This window comes from Trichechus manatus, unplaced genomic scaffold (assembly GCF_000243295.1).
Source record: "Trichechus manatus latirostris isolate Lorelei unplaced genomic scaffold, TriManLat1.0 scaffold00029, whole genome shotgun sequence".
Classification (NCBI taxonomy): Eukaryota; Metazoa; Chordata; class Mammalia; order Sirenia; family Trichechidae; genus Trichechus; species Trichechus manatus.
In genome coordinates, this window is record NW_004443965.1 from 2,562,776 (window position 1) to 2,575,241 (window position 12,466).

The following is a 12,466-nucleotide window of genomic DNA, read 5'->3' on the forward strand; positions in this document are numbered from 1 at the left end:
ACTGGAGGACTCCCTTTAGTATTTCTTGTAATTTTGGTTTGGTTTTTGCAAATTCCCTAAACTTCTGTTTATCTGGAAATGCCCTAATTTCGCCATCATATTTGAGAGACAGTTTTGCTGGATATATAATTCTCGGCTGGGAATTCTTTTCCTTCAAGGCTTTATATATGTCATCTCATTGCCTCCTTGCCTGCATGGTTTATGCTGAGTAGTCCGAGCTTAGTCTTACTGACTTTACTTTGTAGATGACTTTTCGTTTTCCCCAGCCACTCTTAAAATTCTCTCTTTATCTTTGATTTTGGCAAGTTCGATTATAATATGTCTTGGTGACTTTCTTTTGTGATCTGCCTTATGTGGGGTTCGATGAGCATCTTGGATAGATATCTTGTCATCTTTCACAATATCAAGGAAGTTTTCTGCCAACAAATCTTTAACAGTTCTCTCTGTATTTTCTGTTATCCGTTCCCCCTCCCCCCACCTTGTTCTGGTACTCCAGTCATTCATAGGTTATTCCTCTTAATAGAGTCCCACATAATTCTTAGGGTTTCTTCATTTTTTTAAATTTTTTTATCTGATTTTTCCTCCAGTAAGTTGGTATCAAGTACGTTATCTTCAGTCTCACTAATTCTGACTTCATTGCCTCAGTTCTGCTCCTGTGACTTTCTATTGAGTTATCTAATTCTGAAATTTATTGTTAATCTTCTGGATTTCTGATTGCTGTCTCTCTGTGGCTTCTTGCAGCCTGTTAAATTTGTCATTGTGTTCTTCTCTAATCTACTTAAGTTCCTGTGTTGCTTTGTCTGTGTGGTCCTTGGCTTGTTCTGTGATTTGCCTGATCTCTTGAAGAGTTCTGTATGTTAATCTTTTATATTCTATCTCCGGTAATTCCAAGAAGTTCTTTTCCCCTGGAAAACTTCTTGATTCTGTGTTTTGGGAGCTTGCTGAAGCCACCATGGTCTGCCTCTTTATGTGATTTGATATTGACTGTTGTCGCCAAGCCATGAATAAGTTGTTATATTTATTTTATGTTTGCTTACTGTGTCCTAGCTTCTTGTTTTGTTTTGTTTTGATATGCCCAAATAGGCTGGTCATGTGAACTAGTTTGATTATTGGCGCATTTAAAGCTCTGATCTCCTGTCACCAGGTGGTTAGATCTGTTACTAGGCATGTGAGCCCAGAAGTCCGTTTACTTTTCATGTATGGATTCAGCTCAGGTGTCTAGGTAGTTACCAGGTGTGTGGTGTAGGCTTTCACCTACAGTCCTAGATGGGCAGGGGTGATTGGAGTAGGCACAGGTATCTGGCTGCAGTAGGGGGTCATGAGCTGAGCAAGGCAGGGGGCTGACGGCTGTCCCTGAGTGTCTGGGAGGAAAATATGTCCCTGTTCCCTAGAATGCATAGGTGGGTGGGTTTTGCAGCTGGACTACAGGCACCCAGTGCTGTTGGCTGTTAGGACTGGGAGGCAGCACTTAATCTTGGACCTCTGTTACAGGTGGGTAGGTGGCGTGGGTGGAGCCACCAGTCCTTAGGCTCCTGATGTGGGTATGTGAGGACCCTGCTTAATGAGCAGAGCGGTATTAAATGTTATGAACCTGCCACTGCACCATATAGCTGATACGGTGAAGTTAGTCTTCAGGTATATACCCTGTTGTACTATCGTAGTGAGGGCCTACACTGCTGAAATGGGCCCACACACGTCTGTGTAGGGATGAAAGGCATTTGAAGTCCATGGACCCGTTATTCCTGTGCCAAGGTGAATGAGCTGTGCCTGCCCTGAGTTCCCAGCTTAAGGGAGCTGGCAGATTATTTTTTCCCTGTTAATTTGTTCCCTCTCCAAGGCCAGGAGAATGGCTCAGGGTGTATGACAGGTCCTACTTTCGGCCCAGGGGATGGGGCAATCACTGAAGCTAGCCAGGGACCTGGTGCAGAGCATGGAGGGGGTAGGAAGTTGAGAGAAAGGTTCTTCTCAAACAGGGTGTTTTTGATCCATGTGTAGGTTAAACACGTGTACTTACCTTTTGCTGATTGAGCACTGCTTTTCACGGACTCTGGAGGACTGAGCAGACTCTCTGCCGCTTGGTCTCTCCCGAAGTGGAAAACGTGTCCTGAATGCCACTGCTTGCCTGACCGTGCAAGCCAGCCAATCAGGCCTGCAGGACGCCGGCTTTCACCAGGTCAGATCTGGCAACTCCTTACTGCTTCCAAACAGTCTCTCCCTCCCCCTGCAACTCAGTCTGATTTCTCAATTTTGCCTTTGATGTTCAGGGCTCCTAGATTGCCATACATAATTGATTCACTTGTTTTTTCGGGTCTTCATTGTAAGAGGGACCTCCAGAAGTGTCTGACTGCTCCACCTTCTTGGTCCCGCCCTCTGTATTGGCCATTTTGAATCGGACAATCATATGGTCTACTATGCCGGAAATGATAACTTGAAGAGGAGTGGTGTGCATTCATTGTCAAAAAGAACATTTCAAGGTGTATCCTGAAGTACAGCGTTGTCAGTGACAATATGATATCCATGTGCCTACAAGGAAGACCAGTTAATACCACTATTAAATTTACGCACCAACCACTAAGGTCAAAGATGAGGCAATGGAAGAAATTTAATTGAGGAAATTTACCAACTTCTGCAGTCTGATATTGATCTAATATGCAGTCAGGTTGCATCGATAATTACTGGGATTGGAATGGGAAAGTTGGAAACGAAGAAGGATCGGTAGTTGGATAATATGGCTTTGGTGATACAAACAATGCTGGAGATCGCATGATAGAATTTTGCAAGACCGATGATTTCTTCATTGCAAATACCTTTTTTTCACTAACATAAATGGCGACTATACACATGGACCTTGCCAGATGGAATGCACAGGAATTAAATCAACTAGATCTGTGGAAAGAGACGATGGAAAAGTTCAATATCATCAGTCAGAACAAGGCGAGGGGCCTTGTAGAACAGACCATCAATTGCTCGTATTCAAGTTCAAGTTGAAACTGAAGAAAATTAGAAGAAGTCCATGAGAGCCAAAGGACAACCTTGAGTATATCCCACCTGAATTTAGAGACCATGTCAAGAATAGATTTGACACACTGAACACTGATGACCGAAGACTGGACAAGTTGTGGAAGGACATCAAGGACAATCATACATGAAGCAAGCAAGAGGACATTAAAAAGACAGGAGAGAAAGAAAAGACAAAAATGTATGTCAGAAGAGACTCTGAAACTTGCTCTTGAACATCGAGTAGCTAAAGCAAAAAGAAGAAATGATGAAGTAAAAGAACTGAACAGAAGAATTCAAAGGGTGGCTTGAGATGACAAAGGAAAGTTTTATAATGACATGCATGAAGACCTGGAGATAGAAAACCAAAAGGAAAGAACACACTCGGCATTTCTCAAGCTGAAAGAACTGAAGAAAAAATTCAAGGTTGGAGTTCTGCAGGGAAAATATTAAACGATGCAGGAAGCATTAAAAGAAGATGGAAGGAATACACAGATAGTCACTATACCAAAAAGAATTGGTTGACGTTCAACCGTTTCAGGAGGTAGCATATGATCAGGAGCTGATGGTACTGAAGGAAAAAGTCCAAGCTGCAGTGAAGGCACTGGTGAAAAACAAGGCTTCAAGGAATAGACAGAATACCAATTAAGATGTTTCAGCAAACTCATGCAGTGCTGGAGGTGGTCGCTCATTTATGCCAAGAAATTTGGAAGACAGCTACCTGGCCAACCAACTGGAAGAGATCCATATTTATGTCCATTTCCAAGAAAGATGATCTAACCGAATGCAGAAATTATCGAACAACATCATTAATATCACACCCAAGTAAAATTTTGCTGAAGATCATTCAAAAGTGGCTGCCGTAGTATATAGACAAGGAACTGCCAGTAATTCAGGCCGGATTCAGAATTGGACGTGGAACCAGGGATATCATAGCTGATGTCAGATGGGTCTTAGCTGAAAGCAAAGAATACTGGAAAGATGTTTACCTGTGTTTTATTGACTATGCGTGGGTCATAACAAATTACGAATAACATTGGAAAGAATGGGAATTCCAGAACACTTAATTGTTCTCATGAGGAACTTGTACATAGATCAAGAGACAGTCCTTAGAGCAGAACAAGGGGATACTGCGTGGTTTAAAGTCAGGAAAGATGTGTGTCAGAGTTGTATTCTTTCATCATACCTATTCAGTCTGTGTGCTGAGCAAATAATCTGAGAAGCTGGGCTGTATGAAGAAGAACAAGGCATCAGGATTGGAGGAAGACTCATTAACAACCTGCGATATGCAGATGACATAACCTTACTTGCTGAAAGTGAAGAGGACTTGAAGCACTTAGTGATGAAGATCAAAGACCAGAGCCTTCAGTATGGAGTACACCTCAACATGAAAAAAAAAAAATCCTGACAGCTGGACCAGGAAGCAACATCATGATAAACGGAGAAAAGATTGAAGTTGTCAAGAATTTCATTTTGCCTGGATCCACAATCAGCATCCCTGGATGCAGCCCTCAGGAAATCAAACGACTCTTTGCATTGGGCAAATCGGCTGCAAAAGACCTCTTTCCAGTGTTGAAAAGCAAAAATGTCACCTTGAAAACTAAGGTGTGCCTGACTCAAGACATGATGTTTTCAATCATCTCATATGCAAAAGCTGGATGATGGATAAGGAGACCAAAGAATTCATGCTTTTGAATTATGGTGTTGGCAAAGAATATCAAATATACCATGGACTGCCCAAAGAATGAACAAATCTGTGCTGGAAGAAGTACAACCAGAATGCTCCTTAGAAGCAAGGATGCTATAGTACATCTCACATAATTTGGACATGTTATCGGGGGATCAGTCCCTGGCGAAGGACATCATGCTTGCAAAGTCGAGGGTCAGTGGAAATGAAGAAGAACCTCGATGAGATGGATTAACACAGTGGCTGTAAGAATGAGCTGAAGCATAACGATATTGTGAGGAAGGCGCAGGATTGAGCAGTGTTTCCTTCTGTTGTACATAGAGTCGCTATGAGTCAGAACCGACTTGATGGCACCTAAACAACAACGTTTTCAAGGTTCATTCATGTTTTAACATATATCAGGACTTCATTTCTCTTTATGGCTGAATAATATTCCACTGCACGTATGTACATTTTGTTCCATAGGATTTTCGATGGTTGACTTTTTGGAAGTAGACGCCACGCCTTTTTTTCTGAGGCGCCTTTGGATGGACTCCAACCTCCAACCTTTTGGTTAGCAGCTGAGCACATTAACTGTTTACACCACCCAGGGACTCCATATGCTAGGTAAACCAGTTGCTGTTGTTGATTCCAACTCATGGCAACCCTGTGTGCTTCAGAGTAGAAATGTGCTCCATAGCATTTTCATGGTTGTGACCTTTTGGAAGCAGATCACCAGGTCTTTCTTCTGAGGTGCCTCTTTTGGTTAGTAGCAGTTAGGAACTGTGGTAAATGATTTAGGAAGTAATATTGGAATCATCATTCTTTGTCCTTGAGCATAAACAATGTGACCCAGCTGGAGCTGGGCTCACAAGGGCTCTCAAGGACACATCAGCTGGGCCCTGAAATAAAGACAGTAGCTAGAACAATCTTGGAAAATGTCTTTTAGGGAAACTTTCACAAATAAGCCAGTCAAACAGAACACAAAAGATTTTCCACTCTTACCTTCTTCTATTAGCATTTAGTGAATAGAAAATTTGTTGAACTGATGAAGACCCTCTTGACTTTCTTAACTGAATCCGGTACCAGTGGTTGTTAAGAAAGACAATTCAAAATGTAGGATCACAGTTTCTAACCGATCTGTGAAAAGGTGACGTTTTCAGTGATTTTGCCCATTTGTAATGTGAATATATAATGGTGATTCTGTAACATTCCTTGGACTTGGGCAGACATGGCTGTGGCAGCATGCTTGTCCGTTTTCCCACTTTTGCTTATTCTGTAATGTTTTCTTGGACTTGGGCAGACATGGTTCTGGCAGTATACTTGTCTGTTTTCCCATTCTTGCCTCTTCTGTAATAGTCTCCGGACTCGGGCAGACGTGGCTCCGGCAGCAGGCCTGTCCGTTTTCCCATTCTTGACTATTCTGTAGTATTCTTTGGACTCAGGCAGACATGGCTCTAGTAGTATGCTTGTCCCTTTTCCCATTCTTGTGTATTCTGTAATATTTCCTTGGACTCGGGCAGACATGGCTCTAGCAGCATGCTGGTCCGTTTTTTCCACTTTTGTCTATTCTGTAATATTCCTTGGATTCAGGCAGACATTAGCTCTGGCAGCATGCTTGTCCACTTCCCACTTTTGCTTTTTTGAATATATGCTGGAATAAAACTTTCTTTTTGCTTTACTAAACTTTGTGATGTTTTTACCCTACAACGTAAGCACTTTATAAGGATCATCTGATTTCATTCTCAACTTCCTTCTGTGGGTGGTAGTATTATTTCATTTTTACAGATGAGGAACTTGAAGCTCAGAGAGGGTGTGCAACTTGCCCAAGGTCACATGGTAAGTGGTGGAGTTAGGATTGCAAGTCCGTGTGAACTATTTGTTCTTACTTGATAATGTGTGACTTTGCTGTTGGTTGCTTTGAGGATTGGGAGGAAACCCCTTGCTCTCAGAGGCCTGTACAGAAACAGCACAGGCTCTCAGTGTGAACCTGGCTTACGTGCTTGTCCTTGGATGCCCAGGGCCAGTCTTAAGGGGCAATACCCTTAGCAGATGTGTCCTCTCACCCTGCAGTGTGGAATCTGTGTGTGATGTGTATTTTCTTTTTTCTAAAACTGGGATGGAGCTTGGAACAGCAAATATTTAATCAGAACAAATTCCCTGTACTAAAATTTTGCCAGCTTGTTCAACTTGGAGGTTTTTTTTGCCTGAAAATATTCACCACTTATGAAGGCTAAATATGCCCAGTCACCCACAGAGCATAAAGGAGGTCTTGGTTAGTATTTGGAGCAGGAGTTGTTTGCCTGTGTTTATTTTGGATGAATATGCGATGTCACTTACTCACTCTTTGATGAACTGAAAGCTTTGGGTACATTTGAGGTGGACTGAAGTAATCAAGGGAGGGGATTTGTTGGGGTGATAGGATAGAAGCTCCTGCCTCTCAGAATAATACAGTCAAATACAGTAACATCTGTTTATGCCTCCCTCTGAGTATTAACATTCTGCTTGAAATGGAGTTTAGGGGGAGAAGGAGCGAGCAGTGGATTGGGGTGGGAAGGGGGAGAAGAGCCAGAAGGTGAAGGGTGGGCTGGTTTAGACTAAAGAAGTGCCAACAGGCATGTATTATAGTGGGGGCAGGGCTGGGTGGGGTGGAGTTGTCAGGAAGTGGTTTAAGGGCGAGTGGTCTTGCTGAGGATTCCTGGTGGCGCAGTGGTTAAGAGCTCGGCTGCTAACCAAAAGATGAGCAGTTTGAATCCACCAGCTGCTCCTTGGAAATCCTGTGGGGCAGTTTTACTCTGTCCTATAGGGTCGCTGTGAGTGAGAATTAACTTGACAGCAGTGGTTTTGGTTTTGAGTTTTTGGTGTTGCGGATAGAGGAGAAGAGAGGGAATGAAAGAGTTTAATGAATATTGGAGAGCAATGAATCTCATGTAAATAAAATGGCATAATGAGTATGGTTTCTCCTTCATGAATATAGCTTTTACAGATTTAAATTAATTTTGCTTCCTCATTATCAGTACTTGTCATACAAGTATAACTTTCGGGTTAGAATCTCTGAAACTTTGTGTGTGGTCTCCCATTACTTCAGTATCTGAAGCCTTTAACCAGGCAGATTGCATACTCTTAATTAAAACAGCAAAATATTCAGACCTCTTGAGAAATCACTTGTGTGACTTCTCTTACTACCTGTGTGCAGGTGCCTTCCTGTGTCCTAGTGTCCAGTTCTAACTGCTGTTCTGAACCAGTTTCCAGAAGCATTCTCACTGGGATGCCTCAGAGTGCTTCAGACCCTATATGCTACAAAACAAACCCTGATCTGTTCTTGCGTTTCCCCTCTTTGTCCTCTCCACCTCTCTCTCCCTACATCCCAAAAGAAAGAACCATCCCTCATCCTTCAGTTGAGTTGTCATCCATACAGTCCTGCCAACTATGACTTCTACCTACAGAATCTCTCTTTTCTCTGCTACTGGTTTGCCTTCTTCATTTATTACCTAGACTGTTAAGCCAGTGGCCTTCTAACTTGCCCTAAAACCAAAAACCAAACCCATTGCCTCCGAGTCGATCCCGACTCATAGAGACCCTATAGGACAGAGTAGAACTGCCCCATATGGTTTCCAAGGAGTGCCTGCTGGATTCAAACTGCCGACCTTTCGGTTAGCTGCCATAGTTCTTAACCATTACACCACCAAGGGTACTGCCTCAAATTTGTCTCCTTTCCAGTATGCCCTCCACTTTTGCAGCCATAAGTATTAAGGGTTAAATAGTCATTTCCCTTTGCCACAGGATGGGGGCTGGATTTCTTAGCATGGACACAACTGGCGTGTCCCAGCAGGACTCTGCCTTTGAGCTTAGTACTAAATACTAACTACGAAAAAATTATCGTTGTTTATCTGAAATTCAAATTTAACTGACATCCTGTTTTATTTGGCAGTCCTCCAAGTGTGTTAGTTTGTTTTGTAGCCCAGTCAAATACAGTTAAGATATTTCTTTATGCCTCCCTCTGTTCCAGAAAATTCGCAGTTGCAGGAACTGACTGAAAACCAAAGGATTGACATTTCTTTATCAAGTTTTTCACATCTATTCATGAAAATAGGGCTATACTAGTAGAGTCTCAGAAATAATGCATTTTTGCCTGGGGTACTTATTTGGAAAAACGTATTTTCAGATTCAAATGTAAAAACTGGGGCCCTTTTTGGGGGAGAGGAGGAGGAGTAAGTAGGTCCTCATCCCGAGAAATGAGCGCTAATTAAGTTTGTTTATGGGAAGGTTAGTAGCCTCAGTCGTTATTATTTCTTGAAGACCTTTTTTGGAAGATAAGCTATAAAATGTCTTCATAATTATCACTCTGAAATTTTACCTCTGGTTTTGTGTTATTATTATTTTTTTCTGTGCAATGTTTTTGTCTCTTTTTGGTGGATAACAGCTACAATGTGAGTAACTTTATATTTTTCAACTTATTTTCTCTTCTGAAGACTGTTCAACTCTGATGTTGATACGATGCTTTATTTTGTTTTAGAAGCACGTTTTTACAATTGACTATATCTTTGTGTTTTGACATTAATAGAAATGTGCTACTTCTTCTCATTGTGTATGATTTTAAATATTTTGATAATGCAAGCTGTTTACTTCGAATCTTCCTGGGTAAGTAAAGACTGAGTGGTGCTTTGTGAACACCGTATCTGTAAGAAAGATTCAGAGAAAATTAACGAAAAGCCGTTAGAGAATACGTTTTTCTTCTTCAGCCTTGTTTCTTTAGCATATGGTGCATTTCCGCAACTGGATTTTTACTTGTAGGCTGAATAAATGTCCTGTGCCAGCACATCTTTTAGTCAGTTTTAACAGGTGACTTTTCTCTCTTTCTCAGATTCCTTTTTATGAAGATATTTGTAAAGGCATTAAAGCTGGTGACACTTGTGAGACGCTAGTAGGATACTCTGCAGTGTATAAAGTTTGTTTTGGAATGGCATGTTTCTTCTTTATCTTCTTCCTCCTGACCCTCAAAATCAACAACAGCAAAAGTTGTCGAGCTCATATTCACAATGGGTAAGTCATGGGTCTTTGTGGGCATTTTCTCGTTTATTATATTCTGAACAGTATTCCAGCACCCCTTCTATTCATTGGACCCTTTTCACTGCTCTTCCTCTAGTTGGAATTGTTGACATTGATTTTACGGAAGGTGGAACTTACACTTGTCACCACGTAGTGTCCTAAGAGCTAGCATACTATTTCTAACACCTGCTACAGTAATGAGAAATTCAGTGGAGACAAAGGAGTATATTTCTTGTACCAAGCAAGACCTTTCCCCAGGTCATTTCCAATGAAATGGTGTTTTGCACAATCAGAGGCCATGCCGAGTCTGTCTAATTAAGGAAAAGGCCTTCTTCAGTCACTTAATTACTTCCCCTCGATTTGGAGAGAACATTCCAATGGGTAGAATCATTGATTGACGGTGCTTACCTTCTAAGAGGTCTTTTGTCCTTCTTTGAATATCATTTAAATATATTTCCTCTTTTTTTTTTTTTTCCTTCCAGCTTTTGGTTCTTTAAACTTCTGCTGTTGGGGGCCATGTGCTCAGGAGCTTTCTTCATTCCAGATCAGGAGACCTTTCTGAACGGTACAAATGGGTTATTTTGGGTACCTATTTATTTTGTTTTTACCCATTTTGTAAAATTGTTCAAAGGCGAAGTCCAGAGCGCCTCTGATACTTTGAATTGCGGATTATCTTGTGGCTTAAAAAAAAAAAATGCCTTACCTGCCCATACTTTATCCATCCTCTCCACTCCCTCCTCTCATCCCTCCCTCACCCTTCCTCTCATCCCTCCCTCACCCTTTCTCTCATCCCTCCCTCACCCCTCCCCTCAGCCTCTTTCCAGCCTCTGCCCTACCTCCTCTCTTCCAGGCAGGGTGTTAGAGGACCTTTTGTTACTTTGCTGGCTGAAGGATTGAAATGATAATTGTAAGGTTATTGGTCTGTTGGGAAAATGAGGCACTTAAAATTTGTTTGAAAATCAGTTTGGCTTGTCAGGGTGACTTTACCAGCTTCGTCTGAAGAGGCTCTGGGAGAGCTTGTTATTTCTGAGCACGGCCCAGAAAACCCCATGCCACAGAACACAGGGCTCTGTAGCAGCTGTACATCTGCACAGCTCTAGTGGTGTAAGGAAGGCATCCTCCAGTTTGTAAATTTACTTTATGTGAAACTGTGTAACATTGAATTATATTCCTTATTGATAAAACCAAAAACCAAACCCATTGCCTTCGAGTTGATTCCGACTCATAGCGACCCTATAGGACAGAGTAGAACTGCCCCATATGGTTTTCAAGGAACGTCTGGTGGATTCGAACTGCCGGACCTGTTGATTAGCAGCCGAGCTGTTGACCACTTTGCCACCAGGACTCATCTTTATGGATAGAACCTGCCCAAATTAATTTAATATAAAGCCTTTAATAGCAGCTGAAACTGGAAGCCCTTCATATGAGCTATGGCAAGTGGGGAGGGGAGAGGGCCCTGGATTTCAGTAGTGCAAAACCCTGTTCAGCCCAGATGGGTTCACTTTCCTAATCAAGATACTGAAAATACGTTGAGTCAGTTCCCAGGGAGCAGCCATGGTGCCTCAGATAGTCCTATATCAGGGTCTAGCCAGTCATACTAGTTTTCTTGTATACTCTTTAAGGAAGTTGTATCCCTTTTAACCATCATTTAAAAAAAACTTAAACTTTAATCCTACAGGAAAATGGATATTCCTCTTACACATTTGAAACTTATGACAGGAAGCAGGTGTTGGAGAGAAAGGGCCATTGTCTTTCGGATATTGGGGCTGGAGGTTTGGAAGAGCCATCTAGGGTGTTTTGGCATGGTGATGTTTACATCCACTCATGAGTTACTAAAGGAATGCCGTTGGTGTCCACTATCACAGTCGCTATGTAAAATGAGACCTCTATTTTGAAAGCCCTTTCAAAACAACAACAAACAGTATGTCTTGATTTTAGCTAAAACCAAACAAAAACAAAACAAATGAACAAAAAAAACCTGTTAACTAGTTTTCTATTCCCCACTGAGGTACTTCTGTCTATTAGAATCATATGTTTAGAATGGGAAGCGACCTAGAAGTTCCATAGTCTGCAGTCATTTTCAGAGATGTAACGTGGCTCACTCAAGGCCACGGCCTCCCTGTGGCAGAGCCCGAAGTAGAGTCTGAGCCCTGCCCTCCCTGTCTGGACCTCATTCCCTCACCAGATATTGGTGGTGTCTAATAAAATCTGAACCTTGAGTTTTCAAGTGGTATGGCTCTTGATTTTAAATTGTGGGTAATTGTGGATTTTATAAATTACCGCATCTGTTAGCTGTCTGAAAGTTATAGCATGGAGGCTAAGTTTGGATGCAGAATGCCTATGTTTAAATCCCAACTATGCCCTTTACTGGCCGTGGGACTTTGGTACTACTTAGACTTTCAGTTTTCCCATGTATAATGTGGGTGTAGTAGTAGTACCCACTTAGATGGTTGTGTGGGGATTAAATGTGTCACGTGTACGGTGAGCATTCAGTAGAAATTAGCTATAGTCATTTCCTCTGTTTTGAGGTACACACATGGATCAGTCACCTCATCTCCATTTGTTGATGATTTTCTGCAGCCTGGCGCTATGTGGGAGCGGTAGGAGGCTTCATCTTTATACTCATCCAGCTCATCCTGCTTGTGGAGTTTGCACATAAATGGAACAAGAACTGGTATGTGCCTTCATGGAAAGCTTCTGAGCGAACTTATTGACTCACAAACTGTCCAGGGTATAGTATTGAAAAAGCTCTAC

At 41.9% G+C, this 12,466-nt stretch overlaps 1 protein-coding gene across 2 annotated transcripts in view; it reads left to right on the forward strand.

Annotated features, from left to right (window-relative positions):
* SERINC5 (serine incorporator 5) overlaps nt 1-12,466 on the forward strand; it is a 126,789-nt gene that overhangs the window by 67,879 nt on the left and 46,444 nt on the right. For both annotated transcript variants that reach the window (XM_023729468.1, XM_023729469.1), the window contains exons 3-5: nt 9,528-9,706; nt 10,195-10,277; nt 12,293-12,386. In XM_023729468.1, the coding sequence (XP_023585236.1) occupies nt 9,528-9,706; nt 10,195-10,277; nt 12,293-12,386 (356 nt within the window). The remainder of the gene's footprint in view (nt 1-9,527; nt 9,707-10,194; nt 10,278-12,292; nt 12,387-12,466) is intronic.